The sequence below is a fragment of the Cephus cinctus genome, unplaced genomic scaffold (assembly GCF_000341935.2).
Source record: "Cephus cinctus unplaced genomic scaffold, Ccin1 Ccin1_scaffold0146, whole genome shotgun sequence".
NCBI classification, from domain to species: Eukaryota; Metazoa; Arthropoda; class Insecta; order Hymenoptera; family Cephidae; genus Cephus; species Cephus cinctus.
Genome location: NW_014332876.1, coordinates 19916 through 41828, shown reverse-complemented (window position 1 = coordinate 41828; position 21913 = coordinate 19916). Strand labels below are relative to the sequence as shown.

General features: G+C 38.8%; 2 protein-coding genes across 3 annotated transcripts; one reads left to right on the top strand and one right to left on the bottom strand.

The window, feature by feature from the left end:
• Positions 1-3470: 3470 nt before the first annotated feature.
• Positions 3471-5173, top strand: LOC107263287 (integrin beta-PS; the record flags this gene model as incomplete). Its single annotated transcript, XM_015730307.2, is given in 7 exon segments — positions 3471-3633; positions 3703-3869; positions 3939-4111; positions 4186-4385; positions 4464-4576; positions 4648-4739; positions 4819-5173. Coding segments are annotated over 7 exon segments (1053 nt in total), but the record flags the coding sequence as incomplete, so codon positions are not given.
• Positions 5174-5179: 6 nt separating this feature from the next.
• LOC112493749 (radial spoke head 1 homolog) lies at positions 5180-13700 on the bottom strand. 2 transcript variants are annotated; one of them, XM_025080639.1, is made up of 3 exons: positions 13333-13700; positions 13076-13160; positions 5180-5438 (listed from the first exon to the last, which is right to left on the bottom strand). In XM_025080639.1, exons 1-3 carry the CDS (start codon positions 13496-13498, stop codon positions 5210-5212), a joined length of 480 nt encoding a protein of 159 aa, XP_024936407.1. In that variant the 5' UTR covers positions 13499-13700; the 3' UTR covers positions 5180-5209. The 2 variants fall into 2 exon arrangements, with proteins under 2 accessions (XP_024936407.1, XP_024936408.1); XM_025080640.1 differs by having other exon boundaries at positions 13386-13521.
• Positions 13701-21913: the final 8213 nt, after the last annotated feature.

Sequence of the window (21913 nt, the reverse complement as noted above, 5' to 3'; positions counted from 1 at the left end):
GGTCAGTGATGTCTCCCGAACACCGCCACACCCCGTTGGTCAGGTAGTTTCGGAACACCCTGTATATTGACAGATTATGACAGGTAATGACATTTGACAATGACGTTCCGTGCTCCGTGAAATCCTTAACGACCCTAGCAACCGCTATCGTATCGTTGCTATGTATTTTTAACGTAAGCCGTTATAAATTACGGAACCGGGCATGCTCGATGTTACTCAAAAAACACTTACGTGTAAAAAATTCCGCCAAGTACAGGAATACTGTGAATTCCTCTAAAAAAATATTGAAGTCATATTATTAATGCCAAGTGCATAAGTCCACGGAAGCGGGCATGCTCGATGTTACTCCAAAAACACTTACGTGTAAAAAATTACGCCAAATACAGGAATACTGTGAATTCCTCTAAAAAATATTGATGTCATATTATTAATGCCAAGTGCATAAGTCACTAAATACTCATGGTTTCCGGACGGAAGCCGCGTCTGTGTTCAGCTTCGTGCCGACGTTTCGCAAACGTTTCAGTCTGCATCATCAGGGCTAGGAGTCTCCGATACTGAAGCTCCCTGTTGTCAGGAAGTCTTAATATACCTATGATTGCTCATGCGAATCAGTGCTTCAGCCGATCATAAGTTGTTTAGTTGATCAGCTAATCAATTAAAAAACCGGGAGGACGATGTGCCAAATGGGGTTTACTTGATATCCTCGATACCTATTTAGGTTATCTAGGTGTTTTAATATTATATCTCTAAACCTTCGCGATATTTTCGAGCGAAGTAACCTGTAGAACTAGATAGCATTTCTGTCTTTTCATAATCTACTGAATGTCCAGAGTCCATCCAATGTTCTGCTAAGGCAGATTGAGAAAAATTACCGTATTTGGTACACCGTTGATGTTCTTTCATCCATGTACTGATCTTCCTCCCGGTTTCACCTATGTAGACTTTTCCACAGGAGCAAGGGATTTCGTATGCTCCTGGGACACTCAGTGGTGGTCTACGGTCTTTTGTACTGGGAATTATTTGTAAAATCTTTTTTGGAGGTTTGACGATTGTACGAATGTTATGTTTCCGTAGCACCTTGCTGATCCGGTCTGTTGTACCTTGGAGATACGGTAGAGCTACGATTTCGAGATGTTCCTCTCTCTCGGCTGGTTCATTAGAAGATGGGGATACATTTTTATTTTGTAGCTTCCGTAATACATGGTTAATTTGTTTGCTGTGGTATCGATTCCTACCAAGGGCTTCGTTAAGATGTTTGATTTCTGTATCCAAGTGTTGTGGTTGAGAAATGGTTAGAGCCCGGTATATAAGGAAGCTGATGACAGAGCTTTTCTGAGAAGAGTGGTGATGTAAGGAGGCATGGAGGTATCTATCAATATGGGTAGGTTTGCGGTCTAAGAAGAGAAGGTCTCCCCGTTTTTCAATTTCCATGGTAAATCTTATGTTCGGGTGTACTGAGTTTATGTATTCTAGGAACTGAGGCAAGGTGATTATCCCGTGATTCCAGATGATAAAGGTGTCGTCCACATACAGATACCATACCGATGGTTTTAGGGGAGGTGAAAGCAGAATTTTGTTTTCGAAAATGTTCCATAAAAATATTAGTTATAATGAATGAGATTGGGGATCCCATTGCTGCCCCAGATGTTTGTTCATAGAACTCACCCTGGTATTGGAAACAGGTAGATCCCCCAAAAAACACTTACGTGTAAAAAACTACGCCAAGTACAGGATTGCTGTGAATTCCTATAACCTAAATACTCATGGTTTCCGGACGGAAGCCGCGTCTGTGTTCAGCTTCGTGCCGACGTTTCGCAAACGTTTCAGTCTGCATCATCAGGGCTAGGAGTCTCCGATACTGAAGCTCCCTGTTGTCAGGAAGTCTTAATATACCTATGATTGCTCATGCGAATCAGTGCTTCAGCCGATCATAAGTTGTTTAGTTGATCAGCTAATCAATTAAAAAACCGGGAGGACGGTGTGCCAAATGGGGTTTACTTGATATCCTCGATACCTATTTAGGTTATCTGGGTGTTTTAATATTATATCTCTAAACCTTCGCGATGTTTTCGAGCAAAGTAACCTGTAGAACTAGATAGCATTTCTGTCTTTTCATAATCTACTGAATGTCCAGAGTCCATCCAATGTTCTGCTAAGGCAGATTGAGAAAAATTACCGTATTTGGTACACCGTTGATGTTCTTTCATCCATGTACTGATCTTCCTCCCGGTTTCACCTACGTACACTTTTCCACAGGAGCAAGGGATTTTGTATGCTCCTGGGACACTCAGTGGTGGTCTACGGTCTTTCGTACTGGGAATTTTTTGGAGGTTTGACGATTGTACGAATGTTATGTTTCCGTAGCACCTTGCTGATCCGGTCTGTTGTACCTTGGAAATACGGTAGAGCTACGATTTCGAGATGTTCCTCTCTCTCGGCTGGTTCATTAGAAGATGGGGATAGATTTTTATTTTGTAGCTTCCGTAATACATGGTTAATTTGTTTGCTGTGGTATCCATTCCTACCAAGGGCTTCGTTAAGATGTTTGATTTCTGTATCCAAGTGTTGTGGTTGAGAAATGGTTAGAGCCCGGAATATAAGGAAGCTGATGACAGAGCTTTTCTGAGAAGGGTGGTGATGTAAGGAGGCATGGAGGTATCTATCAGTATGGGTAGGTTTCCGGTCTAAGAAGAGAAGGTCTCCCCGTTTTTCAATTTCCATGGTAAATCTTATGTTCGGGTGTACTGAGTTTATGTATTCTAGGAACTGAGGCAAGGTGATTATCCCGTGATTCCAGATGATAAAGGTGTCGTCCACATACAGGTACCATACCGATGGTTTTAGGGGAGATGAAAACAGAATTTTGTTTTCGAAAATGTTCCATAAAAATATTGGTTATAATGGACGAGATGGGGGATCCCATTGCTGCCCCAGATGTTTGTTCATAGAACTCACCCTGGTATTGGAAACAGGTAGATGTCAGGCAGTGTTCAATTAGGAGAAATAGTTTCGAATGAATTTTCTTGGATTTCTTGTTGATTTAAGGGTGAATGGGAACGTTTGTGAACAGTGATTCTACGTCGAAACTTATCCTTTCGAGTTCCTTATCGAATACTACTTGGCAGGTCTTAGGAAACTTTGACGAATTTAGAGCATTCCTGTACTTAGCGCAGTTTTTTACACGTAAGTGTTTTTTGAGGTAAATCCTTCTATGATTACCATTGTGGCTAAATGGTCGTTTCATGAAGTCAGCAGATAGATTGTTCATGTTTATAAATCACATATCGTGTCACGGAGTGGGGTTAAGGGAAAGCCTATGCGTTATGGGAGGCTGAAGTCCATAAAGTTATGCTTTATGGAAGGTTTGACTGTATACTTTATATAATTAGATCGACATATGGATTCGTAGGCTATTACACAAGTTGCTTTATTTTTTATTTTACAATATACTTTTATTATTTAATACCTAGAGACAAATTATAGTAATTGACGATGCACTTGCTTCTGAAGCTTCAGAAGTCATAGTCGAAGTCGAATTACAATGTGGTTGTGATTGTGGTACTGCAATCAACTCTAAATGCATAAATGGTATTAATGAATGCGGTATCTGTAAATGTGATTTTGGCTGGTCTGGTGAGTTCATAATTCTTTATTAACTTGAGTTAATCCGACTCTTAACTATTATGAATTTTCTCAATCTAGGAGAAACTTGTAACTGTAACGAAAATTCTTGGACTGGAAACAAACAGCAGTGCATTTATCCCGGCGAAACAGAAATTTGTTCGGGACGTGGTGAATGCATCTGTGGTGAATGTAGCTGTGATCCCGGTTATAGTGGCCTTTTCTGCGAATGTTCTCCCTGTGATAAGGTAATAGGATAAAAGATATGATAGTAATGACACTTGGTGCGATAATAATGATATCCAAAAATTACATAGATTGACGACGTAGAATGTTCAGGAAGAGGAAGTTGCGACTGTGGCAGATGTTCTTGTTCGACAGGTTGGAAAGGCGAAGGATGTCAATGTCCATCCGATGATAACTTATGCATTCCTCCAGGAGATAATGAAGTTTGTGCAGGACACGGTTATTGCGACTGTGGACAATGTCGGTATGTCAGGTGTGCTAATATTACAGGTTTTGAGTAACAATTGAAAAAAGTTGCATAGCAAAATTTGTCTTTAGCTGTAACGAAACAGCTCCTGATGGCCTCCTTTACCGAGGAACTTATTGTGAGGCAACAGCCGGTGCCGGTGGCAGTGGTTTCTGTAGCTTTTTTGTATCTTGTGTAAACGCAACCATTGAAGAATCAACAAAAGCTCGAGATTCATGTCATACGAATTTTAGTATTTTTCGTACTCAACGAGTTTCCACTCTAAATTCTGGTACGTAAATACAAAATGTCGAATATTTTATAATTAAAATTCTCGAATACAATTATAATAAAACGATCGTTCCTTTAGAAAGCGACCGCTATTGTTTTATTAGGAAAGTGAAAGATACAACTATTTGCACTATTCCATATGTATATGAATTTAACAAAGATAATACTGTTACATTAAATATTGGAGACAAGGTAAATTATTCGTTTTAAACATAATTGTCTATTACGTTAATACATTTATCGTATATAAATTATTATTTTAGACGTGCTACACTCCAATGCCAGCGGCTTTCTTTCCAGGAATTATTTTTGGGGCTGTTGTTCTGTTCGGCATAATAGCTTTACTTATTTGGAAGTAAGGAACATCTTTTTTCACATTATTACGTGCAAACAAATCGTCTAATGTGTATTTGACGCGACATTTTTTTTTGTAGGGGTTGGACGATTATGAAGGACAAGAGAGAATACACGAAATTTGAGAAAGAGCGTCAACAGACAATTTATTCATTAAACGAAAATCCTCTTTACAGACCAGCTATTTCGCACTTCAGAGTACCCTCTATGATCAAAGAGGATTGACATAAGTTTACGATTGGAATTGAAGATCTTTTTCAGTGATTTCTTAACGTCTTTCTTGCGGGCAGTAGCCGATTTTTTTTCTAGTTTCCAGTTGTAAATCATTGAAAACTTTCATTAAGAGTTTTCTCATGGATAGCGTTCCAGAAGTGATTCCCAGGTGTAAAAATAGTTTCCTTTTTAAAAAACCGTATGAAATCACAAAGCATATAATGAATTTGATTGGATACTGTATCTATTATATAAAGATCAGCATCTAAACATGTAGTAGTAACAAATGCTTGTTATTAATACCCCAGAAGCGTATTCGCTATTCCATACAAATCCGAGCGGCTCTCTATAAATTACATTGAGGATTGGCTTATTTTCCTGCCAAGTAGCGTCCACGGATGAACCATCAGGAAACGTGTAAATTCCATGACCGTTTAAAGCACCTTCTACATCGATACCACCTCTATACCTCATACCGTTAGAATATCTGAAATTATCAATGCGTTTGTACATTGAGCTATAGTATACAGCGTGCATAAAATCAAAAGGGCGTACCCCCCAAAAATTTGGGATTTATAACAAGAGGGCATGTAATAACATAATCACACAGAAAGTCACGGAAAAATAAATAGTTCTATGCTCAAAGTCCATACACCTTTTGATATTAATAATATTTTATTTCCTATTAAATCATTAACATTAAGTGAGAGTGCTAAAATATAGATATTTAAAGGAACTTAGAATGTTTGAACAGCCAAAGTAAAAGTGAAATTTCTAAATGTATTGTAGGGTAACCGGTAAAAATACAAAGGTATCCGTTTCAGTATTATTTATTGCTGGAATTCAGAATACACCAATTTTTGTTTATTTCAAATACTTTTATCAATAATAAGGTTATATCCCAATGAAGAAAGACTGAAATTTTGAAATGAATCTGGTTTTGCGACAATTCCGCTACTTCTATTATATATGAAGCATTGTGCAATTTCTTAGAATGGCTATCTTCTACACATCTCACTCTATAAATTGAATCTGAAATGGAATATTAAAAACCTTTCATTACAGAATTTCAAGAAAATTCAAGCTTTTGCATTAACATTGACGGTATTTACAACAATAAATTCCACAAAATTATAATTTTAGATGCAGTCTGTAGAGTGAGGTGTCTAGAAAACAATCATTCGAACAAAATTGCAGGTCGCTTTACTAAAAGTAATGAAATCGTGACAAAACCAAACTCAATCTTTCAAATCTCTCTACAATAGTATATAACTTTATTACTTGAAAGAATATTTGAAATAGACAAAAAATGTTGTACTCCGAATCATAATAATAAATAAATAAGTAATACTTAAGGGGGCATATTAGAGTAGATATATGAAAAAATCAATTTCTTTTATTGCATTTTGCGAAGGATTGATATTTCAAAAATGATCTCTGAAAATTTGAAGTAAAAATCTTAAGAAACGATGGGTATATGGAGAACCATCCGAAGCGAGTTTGAATAGTTGGCGTGCAGCTGTCCTAGGTCGCAAAGTTTTAACGCGATTTTCTTAAAACATGCTTTTTAAAGTCTGTACTTACGATGTTTCAAACATAGTTCATCCGATTTAGTTCAACTTTTGAGACGCTCATCTTTAATACATTTATTAGTCCTCAACAATCAGTTTTTTTTTTAATTTTTAGGTACTTTTATATAAGGATACAAGTAAATTCGAGAACAAAGAAGAGCTTCAACTTGAAATGATGATATTTTTGCTTATAATTTTTTTTTACAATTTGAATCGATTTATTTACTATTTTTTTTAGAAACTATTTTCGGAATGTATGTGTAACTTGTGTCTAACTAAACTTGATCAGTTATCCATCTGACTATATGGCTTAGACTCACTTCTTCCGCCAGAGCCTCCTACGACCTCTGTTTGACATTACGACACTCTCACACGACTCAATGGCTCTATGTTCAATGTCATGGACGCTCATTCTACAAAGCTCCGCATATGAATGAGGCCGACCTCTCTTAACGTAAACGGTATTGTTACTAGCATTAGCAATAGCACTAATTTAAATAAACTTCTAGTCATCCTCTTATCTTCGTATCACATTTTCTGTTTTATATTATACACAATATGTCTTCACTATACACTAATGTATTATGTCAATATTAGGGGGCACATAGCCCTAGGATCAAATAAATATTGCTTTACTTTACTCTACTCTAATATACTGGGTCCGAGATATGTTGGTGTACAACGCAAAGTGTGTAAGTGGGCCAAGCATTCTGTCACCTGCCGCTGTTCATGTATTTCAATACTTTTTTACTTAATAAAAATACAAAATCTACATAAGCATTTGTACTTTACAGTTTAATAAACCTTTGTTAAGCAAAAACTATTTTTCGGTAACAATACCTTCCAATTTCTTAGGAAATTTCATATTGCTAATGCTTTTTTGCTAAAGATAATGTGTTATAAATCAATGAAAATTAATAGAAAACCATTCATTTGGAAATTTTGCTACTGGCTTGACCCAATTTTTAAGCCGTCTATACCGACATGCCCCTTCAAACGGAGAATTTTGTATATTTATCTGTTATCATACAATAAATTCCGAATATCATGTTTACACTTCCTGAGTCCTCTTAACCATTTAAATTTCTTGCATTGCCTTCAATTTCCTTTATCTATTTATTTGTTTATTCATAAAAACATTAAAGATGAAACAAAAATGCAAGAGAACTATTTTTAATGGAACTTAATCACGTCAAAATATAAATAGGATGAAATCACAGCATATAGTATGCTTATAAAAATTTTCATATACAGGGTGTCCCAAAATTACTTGACCAACGGGGTATGGCGGTGCTCGGGAGGCACCACTGATCACGAAAATTACCTTCCTTTTGTCCGGAAGGTCATAGTTTTTAAATGGGAGCAGGTCAAAGTTGACCAATCAGAGCGAGGCGTCACGAGAAACGTAGGCACCTACGAACTCTGAGTTTTCTTCCCTCGCTTTTGTTTCTCGGTGGCTTGTTTCTTGTTTCTTGTTTCCAATAGGCATGTCTTCGGCTGACGTCATCCTGCCCGAAGCCACTGACAAAACAAAAGCGAAGGAAGAAAATTCAGAGCTCGTAGGTGCCAACATTTCTCTTGACGCCTCCTTCTGATTGGTCAACTTTGACCTGCTCCCATTTAAAAACTATGCCCTTCTGAACAAAAGTAAGGTCATTTTCGTGATCAGTGGTGCCTCCCGAACACCGCCATACCCCGTTGGTCAGGTAATTTTGGGACACCCTGTATAAAGTTCCCGTGCTCTTTCTGATAAATGGTAGGCGGTGTTACAATCATTTATATTCGGATTTATGCATACGTTGACGTTCCACACGAAATCGCATTCTATGCTCGTTGCTTTTTGATTATATCTTTAACACTAGATTGCCCAAGGAAGTCATTTTGACTGCTTTTTAATTTCAATTAGAAAAACAATAATGTATATAATGACACAATTTCTTAGAACTTTGTGACTTTTTCTACACATATAAATGCGTTTATTAATAATTGTAGTTCCTCCCCCTTCCTTCATTTCCGGTATATATATATGTGTTATACCTATATTGCCCAAAAGCAGTCATTTTGACTTCTTGGGAAGTTTTAAATAATCAAAGGACTCTTATTATTGAATTGAGTAAATTTCTTATATGACCAGTTCGGCTCTGTTTAGAAATAACAGTTTTCATTTTTTTTCGATTATCGTCACATGATAACATACAAGTGCATGATAAATTGTCGATTTGGGCGTATACTTGATAAGTCGCAGTTGCTCAATAAGCTAAAGTAGTACTTGTTATTCGAATCTTTATGCAGTGATACTTGTTCTAACAAGTTGTTTATTTTATTTCTTTTGCGCCCTAAATTCATGAAAGAAATGTCGAACAGAAGTATATAACTATAAATAATATAAAAAATATTAAAAATTGAATAACTTAGAAAAATCTTTATATTAACATTTTATTTCTTTTCACGATTATTTTTAGTGTGAACTTGTTTAAACGTATCGTGAAAATATCACCTCATACTTGATCTTGTTTAACACTAGAAAGACCGAAACTTAATATACAGGGTGTCCCACGCAACTGGAACAGGCTGTACCTCCTAAACGGTTGGGAATAGAAGATGATGTTATGAGTGAAAGTTAAATGGCATCAGACGGTGCATAATATGCAACTTATTTTTTTGCACTTTTGTATATCGGTGCATTAGAAAAATGCAACTGCACTTTTTTTTTTAATGGAAACCTATATTTTTGACTACACCAGTCGATGCAGTTTCTTATGATCTACATAAAAGTACTAACATACTTATGCTCTAAACTTATGTGTCAGGGAGTTATCGAAGCTAAAAGTTCTCTGAATTGTTTTGGTCTCTCGGCATGTGTTCCGGAGTACCTACGTTATGTTCCATTACATTCGGCAAGAAATATCCAAAATTACGGAAAACGACATCAGGAATGTGTTGCGCAACGTCAAAAAGCGAATGGAAAAATGCTTAAATTGCAATGGAGAACCGTTCGAATACTTGTTATAACGTAAGCACTTAGGAAGACATGCCGAGAGACCAAAACAATTCAGAGAACTTTTAGCTTCGATAACTCCCTAACGCATAAGTTTGTAGTCAAAAATATAGGTTTCCATTAAAAAAAAAAGTGCAGTTGCATTTTTCTAATGCACCGATATACAAAAGTGCAAAAAAATAAGTTGCATATTATGCACCGTCTGATGCCATTTAACTTTCACTCATAACATCATCTTCTATTCCCAACCGTTTAGGAGGTACAGCCTGTTCCAGTTGCGTGGGACACCCTGTATATTAAGTTTCGGTCTTTCTAGTGTTAAACAAGATCAAGTATGAGGTGATATTTTCACGATACGTTTAAACAAGTTCACACTAAAAATAATCGTGAAAAGAAATAAAATGTTAATATAAAGATTTTTCTAAGTTATTTCTTGTCGAATTAAATTATATTTTTTGGATTTTCTTTTTTTTTGGCATATGTATGCGTTTTTTTGGTAATAATGCTTTAAGATAAGATATTAATAACCATAACGCCATAATTATAAATACATTCGCTTTTTTAGTATTGATGACATAATACGTACCCTTTATGGTTCTGCTCTATTCTTTCAGGTATAGAGGGTGTCCGAAAAATGCCTTATCAGATATATACCGCTACAATCGTGATGAAATTCTGAGGAAAACGGTACGCGCAATATTGAAATGTTTAATCAGTTTTAGATTGAAATTGCAATTAAAATTTGAAGATCTCCACTAACCAAGGGGATTAGCTGATCGACAAAAATAGGTGGAGCATCGGATTGGCAAAGTATTATCCCCAATGAATATTAAAATCTCTCTATTCACGCACTTGCTAAATACATCGGTCGAATTAGGCAGAAGAATGTTTCGTCTTCCCGGTCTTTTGTCGTGTTTTCGTAAGATTTCTTTGGGTGTAGGAGGACCCTTGCTTAAGGCAGTATCGTGCTTTAAGAGGCCTAAAAAAAGCGTTATTCCGGGAACTCTTTTAGGACAGAAAAAAATAAGCAAGTGTAGCGAACTTAGAAGATTATTTTATTGCAAATTTGAACATTAAAAAAAATTTTGTTGACCAAAAAATATTCATACACAGCAGATTTTTATGCTCATTTGTGCAACACTTTGCAATTGCAGTCTCCAATCAGTGGGCAAGATGAAGCTCGCAATTTTCGTTTGAAACAAAAAAACCAAAGAAAATTTTAATTTCCATATATTTTTCTTCTATATGAACTAAGAAAAACCCAAAAAATTGTGAAATCTAAAATTTCTCTCAAGTTTGAAAAAAAATGTTTTTTGTGAAAAAAAAACATTTTAACTTGCTGAAAAAGTTGTTTAGAACTTTTTTCATGAATCTTTTTAGTTTAAATAGAAGAGAATACAAAACTGAAGCTAAGAAGCCTTGGTTCGTTTTGATTGGTCGTCTAGTTTTCTTGCAATCACGCCCGCCAGTTTAGAAAAAGCGTAAAAATGAAAACTCGAGAAAACGCGCTTTAAAGTAAAGGAGCGCGCGCTCCAGCTGTCCATACCCCATTGCGTCTAGTGCTGTATATTTGAAAATATTGTGAATTAGCCTCTATAACTTTGAATAGATATTCTTGGATACATTAGGAACAGATTTGGGCAATAAAAAAAATCGATTTTTGGACCCTTTTAAAGCAGGATACTGCCTTAAAGGCCGATTCACATATTTCAGTGCCGTACCGTGCACGTCCGTACACTGACGTAAAAAATTATTTCATAGTTCTAAGTAGGACTGTTCTCATATTTCAGTATGTGTTTCAGTGCTTAAGACATTCACATACAAAACGACGTAACGATGTAAGACGTAACCGTAAGCCGTAATCAGTAAGCGCCATCGCACCACACACGTAAGGAGTAAGCTACGGCCAATCACACTCAAGAAAGAATTGCGTATTTTTATCAAAGTGTCGTCATTGTACATACTAATAATTTATTTTTGTACCTATTTTCTGTTGTAAAAAGTAAGTACACGATAACAATTATGTACTCATACTTAAGGATGTTATATTTTATAAATTGTAACTATATTGAGATGCATGATATGCAGATTAAATTATACTTTTACAGGAAAATCGTTTCATTACTTAGTTCCTAACTTTAAAATTGCACGTATCGCTTTTGTTTTATAATGCGTATTTATTCAATATCAAAGCACATCAAAGCCACTCGTCTCACGTATAAACAATGTTCTTTTAAGCGAGAACGCGAGAAGGTTTGTGATTGGTTGTCCGTAAGAAGTAAGCCGTAACGATTTCATCCTTACAATATTTTTCGCTACTACGGCTTACGTCTTACGGAGAAAAGTGGAGGGGACAGTACTAGATTATCACTGGTTGGTTTCCTTATGCTTACGTCTTACGTCGTTACGTTATTTTGTGTGTGAAGGCCTTCACCGTTCGTGTCAGTATCCGTGCCCAGACAGAGATCTGCGACGATATTTTCACTGAACGGACGGTACTGAACGGTGGCGACACTTCCTTCCTTCCTTCCTTCCTTCCTTCCTTTCTTCCTTCCTTCCTTCCTTCCTTTCTTCCTTTCTTCCTTCCTTCCTTTCCTTATGGCTGTATCCTCGATAGGAGACATGTGCCAGTAACTGGTCCTAATAATCAAGGTTGTAAGTTCGACAATAGATGACGATGTCCCTTGCGAGACGGGCCTTATTCGACTCAGCGTGAGGACCTACAAAGTTTATACACCGAATCCTAACAGTGTTGGGCGAAATCCGTATAAATACTCACCTAAATTTTTCATATTGAAACACATTGGTGAACGCTGCTGGAAGCTGGGCGCGAACCCCGAACCTTTTGGCCGTGAATCCACTACCCTAACCACTGGGCTACGGCCGCCCTCGGTGGCGACACTGTAGCGTTTGAAGGGGTCTCAGTCACAAACAATGGTCGACCAAGAAAGTCGACCAAGCTAACCATCAGTGTAGTTCAGTATAGTTGCGCCGTTTTTGCAAGACGTTCGAGTTGATCTTTTCATTTTGAAACGGACACGGCACTGAAATGTGTGAACATTCTACACTGATGCACACGGATACGGAACGGACCGGAACGGATACGGCACTGAAATGTGTGAATCGGCCTTAATTCGACCGATGTATCTAGCGAGTGGGGGAACTTGTTGATACTCGTTCGGGAAAACACTTCGCTAATCCGATGTCTCACCTACTTTTGTCAACCAGCTAACGCTCTTGGTTGGTGGATATTTTCAAATTTTAATTGGAATTTTCTCTAAAATCAATTTAAAAATTCCAATTTTGCAAGTATCGTTTTCTTCAGAATTTCATCACGATTGTAGCGATATATATATATATCTGATACGGGACTTTTCGAACACCCCGTATAGAGAAGTACATATAAATGTCCTTTTGCCTATTTAAATATCAAAAGGGAGTGAAACTATAATACACTCTTTTGATTTTAGTCAAGATATATTATAACATATATTACAACATATATTATAAAAATTCCGATTTGCTCGCAACACGAGTGGAGAACGTGATAGATACCGTACAGAGAAATTGTGTTTAATCTTGTCGCCGTCCCACGTAGCTTCGTACTTGTCGAAGTTCTCAGTCTGGTAAATTCCGTAATCTAAGACATTTTTTTTTTATTTCGTGATGACAATTTTGACATACTATAATAATTCGATAGCAGCAGCTATATCAAGAAGTACGTTATATATTTCCAATGCTCATGTAGGAAAATATTGAAATCAAATATTTCACAACATACTATCATAATAATTACGTTCTATTTTTATAACCTTGCTTCACCAGAATATGTTTGTCCAGATGAATTTTGTATCCTCCTTCGTACCTATCTCCATTGGGAAAGGTGAACATCCCATCACCCTTTCTGATATTAATATAATTCGCTTCTCCCGCATCGACTACTGATGATTTCGATGTGATAACTCTTTGGCCCGACATTTTCGTGAGTCCTAATATCAACGGTTATCGAAACAGAAGAAGGTCAGATTGTGTCATAGAATAATAGTACTTTGCGATACAACTGCGAGAAAGCGAACTTTATAAGCAGGCGGTGAAGTTGGTCGCACGAGCCGCACATGAGTAACACAACGGCACGAGCCGAAGGCTGTTACGATCAACGAATTTATTTTTCTTGTGGGTGTCAGGAAAATGTTGGTGGGCTTCTTTTAATAAAGAAGCTGTCGTCTAGGTTGAGCAGTTCGTATGTATTTCACGAGAGAGGAGTGTCGTGTACAAATTCCAGACTGATACTAAATTAACCTAGAGAAGGCCCGTCTTTTTATACTAGTGGTTAAGGGTAGTGTGTAAGGTAGGGGTTGCGAAACGGGAAAACGCAGTTCGGGTGTAACGGGACTCTAAAATGGAATTTTGGATTTTTTGGATTAGGAAGGTCTTAGAAAAATATAAACGGAGTATTTTATTAGGGTTGGGATTAACGGTAAGGAAACGGTATTTTGGGAATATCAGGGTGCGGAATTTTATGAAGGATGAGGATAATTAGGAAAAATGCAAAAAACTATAAAACGGTACACGGAACGTGACAAGGCGAGTGCTGTTTGTTTTACGAGTGCGGCGAGTGTGACAAACTTCACGAACTGCGTATAATGTTTGCTTTATTGTACCAGTATCGCATAATATTTTCTGTAACGAATGCATGAAAAACGCTACTTTTTGTGCCTCCAATGTGACTGGAACACCTCTTCGTTGGAGGAGGCAGCATAAGAAGAGCAAAGAAGGCTTCCAAAGTAGTAGTTATACAAGGAGAGTTCTGGATACAGATTCCTGCACCGACATATTACCGACCTGTGGGTTCTTATCTGTGCTAAGTTAGGGACGTGGGGCCCCCTAGGTTAGCGACGTTGGCGCCTCCTGTGTATGGTAAGTTAGAGTGATTGGGCCCCGTATGAAAGATTTTTGCTTACCGACGGCACCGAAATTTTTTTTTTAAGAGGGTGTTGCGCGCGCAGGAGTCAACGGCGCCGATCTCTTCATCGGCTAACGTCATCGGAAGGGAGCCCTAGTTTTACGTCAGGTGTCAGGGATTTTACGTCAGGTGTCAGGGATTTTACGGCAGATTTCAGAAATATTACGGCAGGTATCAGGGATTTTACGGCAGATTTCAGAAATATTACGGAAGATTTTAGGAATTTTACATCAGACGAAATTGTGTACATTAACCTTTTGTACGTTACCGAATTTTGTACTTGCGATCCCGAAGCAGCTCCTACCCTTTACACTTCCCCGCAGACTAGCATATAGAGTCGGTGGAGATCAAGAATGACCCTTCGTATGTCACCGAAGAATTTCGGTAACATTTCATCATTGTCATAACCCCCCTGTTCCTTCATACCCCCCTGTTCCTCTTCCGCCTTCTTCACCCCTATCGTTCCGCTACGATACAGTGGCCTTGGAGAGACGGTAAAATCAAAGGAGGTGTCGAATAACCCTTTGTACGTTGCCGAAAAAATTGTTTATAATAATTTAATGTGCACTATTTATTCGAGAAGAATTCCGATGACATTTCATTATCGTCATACCCCCCTGTTCCTCTTCCGCCTTCTTCACCCCTATCGTTCCGCTACGATACAGTGGCCTTGGAGAGACGGTAAAATCAAAGGAGGTGTCGAATAACCCTTTGTACGTTGCCGAAAAAATTGTTTAGAACAATTTAATGTGCACTATTTATTTGAGAAGAATTGCGCATCGAGACGGTAAGGAGGTGTCGAATAACCCTTTGTACGTTGCCGAAAAAATTGTTTATAATAATTTAATGTGCACTATTTATTCGAGAAGAATTCCGATGACATTTCATTATCGTCATACCCCCCTGTTCCTCTTCCGCCTTCTTCACCCCTATCGTTCCGCTACGATACAGTGGCCTTGGAGAGACGGTAAAATCAAAGGAGGTGTCGAATAACCCTTTGTACGTTGCCGAAAAAATTGTTTACAATAATTTAATGTGCACTATTTATTCGAGAGGAATTGCGCATCGAGACGGTGGATCTTTGATGTCAAAGAATTTAGCAAACCTTTGTATAATGCCGAAATGTAGATCCATGAATTGTTTACTTAATTAAAATTCCTTGACACTCTTAAGAAGAAGAAGAGTGCCCTCTATATAAGGAAGAACTTGGTGTTCTTTCATTAGTTTACCGTCGCAATTCGTCGAGTTTGGAGAAAGAACGTGAACTCAAAGTAAGAATATATTTGAGAAGAAGATTTAATCCAACCTGTGCGAAAATGGACTTCTCAAAAGTTAACAAAGTGGCGCGTCTGGAGGGTTTCCTGCCGAAAAAATTGTTTATAATAATTTAATGTGCACTATTTATTCGAGAAGAATTCCGATGACATTTCATTATCGTCATAACCCCCTGTTCCTCTTCCGCCTTCTTCACCCCTATCGTTCCGCTACGATACAGTGGCCTTGGAGAGACGGTAAAATCAAAGGAGGTGTCGAATAACCCTTTGTACGTTGCCGAAAAAATTGTTTATAATAATTTAATGTGCACTATTTATTCGAGAAGAATTCCGATGACATTTCATTATCGTCATAACCCCCTGTTCCTCTTCCGCCTTCTTCACCCCTATCGTTCCGCTACGATACAGTGGCCTTGGAGAGACGGTAAAATCAAAGGAGGTGTCGAATAACCCTTTGTACGTTGCCGAAAAAATTGTTTACAATAATTTAATGTGCACTATTTATTCGAGAGGAATTGCGCATCGAGACGGTGGATCTTTGATGTCAAAGAATTTAGCAAACCTTTGTATAATGCCGAAATGTAGATCCATGAATTGTTTACTTAATTAAAATTCCTTCACACTCTTAAGAAGAAGAGTGCCCTCTATATAAGGAAGAGCTTGGTGCTCTCTCATTAGTTTACTGTCGCAATTCGTCGAGTTTGGAGAAAGAACGTGAACTGAAAGTAAGAATAGGTTTGAGAAGAAGATTTAATCGAACCTGTGAGAAAATGGACTTCTCAAAAATTAACAAAGTGGCGCGTCTGGAGGGTTTCCTGCCAACGAAAAAATTATCAGAACTGGAGGTTGAAAAAGAATACAAGATTACCAGCATAAGGAAAATTCAAACGAAATTTGGAGCAAGACACATCGTTGACGTGGAGAATAGCTTCTCGGTATTCCTGCCAGCAAGGATCTCGAGGGTTTTGACGGATGATGAGGATTTCTTTCAACGGATGGTTTTGGATACCGCTGAGAATCGGCTTTGTATGCGTTACCTCGGTGGGAAATTCAACCTCATGGAATTTCGATATTTGTAAACGTTCATACTTATGATTTAAATAAATTGCCACGTAAATGACAAAAAATACAACTGCTTATTTCTTTCATATACACACTTTATTCTTAATAAAAAAATATACATTCTATCATCCAAGTCCTTAACGATTTAACATTTTCCATTGCACAATTGAAATGCGGAGCATGGTGATCCGCACATAGGGTAAGTGAATTTTTTCTCAATTTTTGCAGCGAAGGGCAGCCCAGATCTCTCAAGTTCACGATGATTAACGATTGCCCTATAAAATTCCCCAACCAATTGTTCTTTTCCAATCCTTTTACATAAATTCTGGTAGCATCTCGTAAAATAACTCGAAGAATATTTCCGGCTTGGTTATAAGATGTATCGCCAGAGTTCCAAGCCATACCATGAAAGTTGCGTTGTAATCACAAATTCATGCACTTGTATTTCGCTGGAAGAGAGCTCCATGGACACGGTGGTTGAAACAGAAACGTCGCAAGCTCGGAGAAATCACTACCCATGAAAGTTGCGTTGTAACCACAAATTCATGCACTTGTATTTCGCTGGAAGAGAGCTCCATGGACACGGTGGTTGAAACAGAAACGTCGCAAGCTCGGAGAAATCACTACCCACTCCAATCACAGACAGCTCCTTCAAGACAAACTCGTCCGAGGGTTTCTTGAAACCTTGTACGTCCACGATGAACTCCATTGTGACAACTGCTTGCATTGAGATGATCGTAGGGTTCTTATACTAATTCTTTCATCCCACCACTAATTGGATTATATTCTACTATTCGATCATGCAGAATTAAACAGAACGCTGATGTTTCGGTGGGGAAATTTTGGTCTGCCTCGAATTCGAGACGAACGTCGACTGGTCCAAATTTGAGCGACTCATTTTGCTTAGAGCAATCGATGACAATTAGTGAACCATAGTCGAGGAAATCATTCTGTCTCAGTATGGGCTCAGGCTCTTTGCCGTAATAAGTAGCTTGAAAGTTTACATACATCTCGTACAGCAGAGCAAACTGATTTCGATCAATGTCAAGGTTTAGGTTTCCATAGGGGTAGCATTGCGAATTCAATAAGAGTTTAACGTCTCTGACATTGCAATGGTCAAAGTGACTGGCATTCTTATTTTTATTATTCTTTTTGCCAGTTTGGAATCCCAATATAACGTATCGAGGTTTCTCAAGTTGAATGGACGTCTTGACGGTCCACACGTGTTTGGATGTTGTAGGGAGTAGAGAATTCTGGTACAGTTCCTAGGTGCGGAAGCTCATAGGGATGGGTGCATCCTTCTCGATGAATTTCAGCAGTTCTATCTTTCGACGATCGGAAACCTTTACGTACGGTATCAACCATTCCAATTTTTGATTTACAACTTTGCATTCCTCCGGAGCAGTTTGTACAATGGCATTGACATCGCTCTTTGCTCTCGTCAAAATCAACTCATGCTTAGCGTTTACGACGATCTTGCGATAATCTTCGGCAAAGCCTAGTATCATACTCAGTGGTACGGATACGTCAAAGTAACCAGCTGCGTCGGTCAATTTCTCTCCTTGCACCCAACCAGCATTATCCATCACCGAGCGTTGACCAGGAGTCAGGGAAAGGTAGCCCTTCATGAGACTCGTAAGACCAACGTTTTTATTTCGATCGATCTCTATACCATTCATTTCATAGCGAATCTCATCGAAAAGATGACAAATGCCGTTATTAACCAAGGTTGTGTTTGTAACCGCCGTAGAACCATCTTCCTTCACGAGCTTTCCGTATACATGCAGCGAACTTCTACTCGGTAGTAAACACAAGTCTTGATGTTGGACGGAGATTCGTATTTCATCACTGTTGTTGAACGTTGACGATGCATAAGGCTGGTGTGCATGCGTTTCGCAGTGCGCTATAGACTCATCGAAGGTGATTGGTGTTCGAATATTTAAAGTTTCTTCCTCCATGGTAAGCAGCGGATCAAAATAATGCAGCAGCAGCAAAATGAACGATTTAGTTTCCTCTTCCGACTGGTGTGACCTTTAGTCCTAGATTTCTCAGGAATAACACGTTTTGAGGTGTTAACGCTTTGCAGCGCGGACGATGACTGATTCCTTTTAGACATATCGGTTCATTATTATAGCCGCTATTATAACCACTACCAATCTTTCGGTTATACACAATCCCCATTATGACATGGATTTCACGTGTAATCTTATCGTTATGACTTCTCCTTGAAAATTCACCAAGTCTCCGTCCTGATCGACTATTCGAAGCTGTAGGTGATCTATTGTCTTGCTCGATACTGGGAGGTAAATGACGTGCGACGGCACCTCTATAATCTTATATCCTGGTGGTACAACCGGAAAGAATTCGTGGATGGTGTGTACCTTACGTTCGTTTATGTAAGCGCCTGTAGTAATGTTGCATTCGACTCGCAAGGCGTTCACCTTGAGAATGGCTACAGGTACGTCGGATGTATGTAATTTATTAGCTTCCAAAACGCGTTGAGTAAAACCCAACAATCGACCAATCGAATCATCAGGTTGAAAATTGATTTCACGGTTACACTTAAATTCGCTGCACAGGGTATTATTGTTAGGCTTAATACTAATTAGGATATTTTTATCTATCAACGCACTCTGCACATAGTTCTCGATATCCTCTATCTCGTAGCTACCAATGGGTATAACGATAACTTCATCACCCACGTACAATTTGTTGTGACCAGTGTCCACATTAGGAATCGAATTAAAGGTTAATAATTCGATGAGCCCCCGAATCTCATCGAAAAGATGACAAATGCCGTTATTAACCAAGGTTGTGTTTGTAACCGCCGTAGAACCATCTTTCTTCACGAGTTTTCCGTATACATGCAGCGAACTTCTACTCGGTAGTAAACACAAGTCTTGATGTTGGACGGAGGTTCGTATTTCATCACTGTTGTTGAACGTTGACGATGCGTAAGGCTGGTGTCCATGCGTTTCGCAGTGCGCTATAGATTCATCGAAGGCGATTGGTGTTCGAATATTTAAAGTTTCTTCCTCTATGGTAAGCAGCGGATAAAAATAATGCAGCAGCAGCAGAATGAACGATTTAGTTTCCTCTTCCGACTGGTGTGACCTTCAGTCCCAGATTTCTCAGGAAGAACACGTTTTGAGGTGTTAACGCTTTGCAGCGCGGACGATGACAGATTCCTTTTAGATATATCGGTTCATTATTATAGCCGCTATTATAACCAGTACCAATCTTTCTGTTATACACGATCCCCATTATTACATGGATTTCACGTGTAGTCTTATTGTTATGACTTCTCCTTGAAAATTCACCAAGTTTCCGTCCTGATCGACTATTCGAAGCTGTCGGTGATCTATTGTCTTGCTTGACTTTTTGGCTTTAGATGAATGCCCAGTCCCTTCTTGTAGGGTTTCAAGTATAGTCCTTTGCTTAGCGCGATGGATTCGATCGCATTATTATGTCGTTGGCTTTCCTTCAACTGTTCCTTGGTTGCCTTGGCATCGTTCACGGCTTTGGCTATACCTGCCGCACCTCCTGCTAACGCTCCAGCAGCGCTCAGACCCTCAAACATAGGTACGAGAAACGGTTCCTTGGTTGCCTTGGCATCGTTCACGGCTTTGGCTATACCTGCTGCACCTCCTGCTAACGCTCCAGCAGCGCTCAGACCCGCAAACATAGGCACGAGAAACGGCAGGAAACCTCCAACTTTGGATGGTACGGGTAGAACACGTGGTGCACGTATATTTTTCTTTCCACCAGCCTGCTTGACAGCTGTTTGGGCACCCTTAAGAGCAGACTGAATTACTGCCTGTGCATCGTTGCTTTGTGTCATCGATCGTTCGGCTGCTTCGATAACTTTTCTCAGCGTTATCTTCTTCTTAGGCTTCTTCTTTTTCGTGATACCCATACCGAGTTTTGATTTAGCGTTCATTATGTTCGCTACAGACCAGGCAGCTGCCTTCTCACCGATGCTCGCGTCCTTCGCGAAGACACGTTTCCAAGCTTTGTCGGCAAGTATCCTGTCAGCCGCCCCTCTATGTTCTAGGTTTTCCCGATTCTTCGAGTACGCAATATCGTGCTCTTTGCAAGCTGCGTCGAGGGGATTGATACCCAAATCACCTCGTGCGAGTCTTTTCGCTAGTTTTGTACCGGGTCCACAGTATTGATAGCCAGGTATATGTGATTCAACTGGTAGATTGTTGATGATTTTGTTGACTAAGCCTTTACCACTATGACGCTTCTTTTTTCCCATGCATTTACGTTTAACATGCATAATCATATCCTCACCCTATCGTGAAACAGTTCCGACTGAACGATGATCTTTATAAACCCGTTATTTATAGTTTTCGCATTAGTCATGATCAAGATGAGGTTTGAGACACAGTCTGTCAAGTTACCTGTACCGAACTTCGACGAATTAACGCGCGTTAAGAAGAGAAAGAGGAGGAAACGTCATGGTGAATTACTTCCAAACAGTATACGCGCGGTGTTTTGCGGACCGTCAAACTGCGGCAAGACAAATGCATTGCTCGCTCTCATAACGCATCCCAATGGATTGAGATTCGAAAACGTCTACGTATACTCAAAATCCTTGGATCAACCAAAGTATCAGTTTTTAAAAGGTTTACTCGATTCCGTGGATGGTGTTGAATATTTTCCATTTACGGAACACGAACAAGTGCTACCACCAAACGAGGCACGCCGCAATTCAATAATTATTTACGATGATATAGCTTGCGAGAAACAAGATAACATGAGGGCCTTCTTCAGTATGGGGCGACACAGAGATGTTGACTGTTTCTATCTTTGTCAGACCTACGCTCGCATTCCCAAACATCTCGTACGCGATAATGCTAATTTGCTTGTGCTCTTTAAGCAGGATGAAATGAATCTCAAGCATGTTTACGATGATCATGTAAACACTGATAAGACGTACGTGCAGTTCAGAGACCTGTGTTCGACATGCTGGAACGATAGCAAGTGTGGGTTTCTCGTAATAGACAAGGATAGCGAACTCAACGAAGGTCGATATAGAAAAGGATTCGATTGCTTCGTGAGCATAAAAGAGTGATTATCAAAAAAATA

Coding starts and splice junctions, on each gene's coding strand:
- LOC112493749 (XM_025080639.1), bottom strand. CDS start 13,498: ATGTCGGGCCAAAGAGTTATCACATCGAAATCATCAGTAGTCGATGCG. Junction 13,161..13,332: donor ACATATTCTGGTGAAGCAAG/GTTATAAAAATA, acceptor AAAATGTCTTAG/ATTACGGAATTTACCAGACT. Junction 5,439..13,075: donor AAACACAATTTCTCTGTACG/GTATCTATCACG, acceptor TGATAATTTCAG/ATATTCTAACGGTATGAGGT.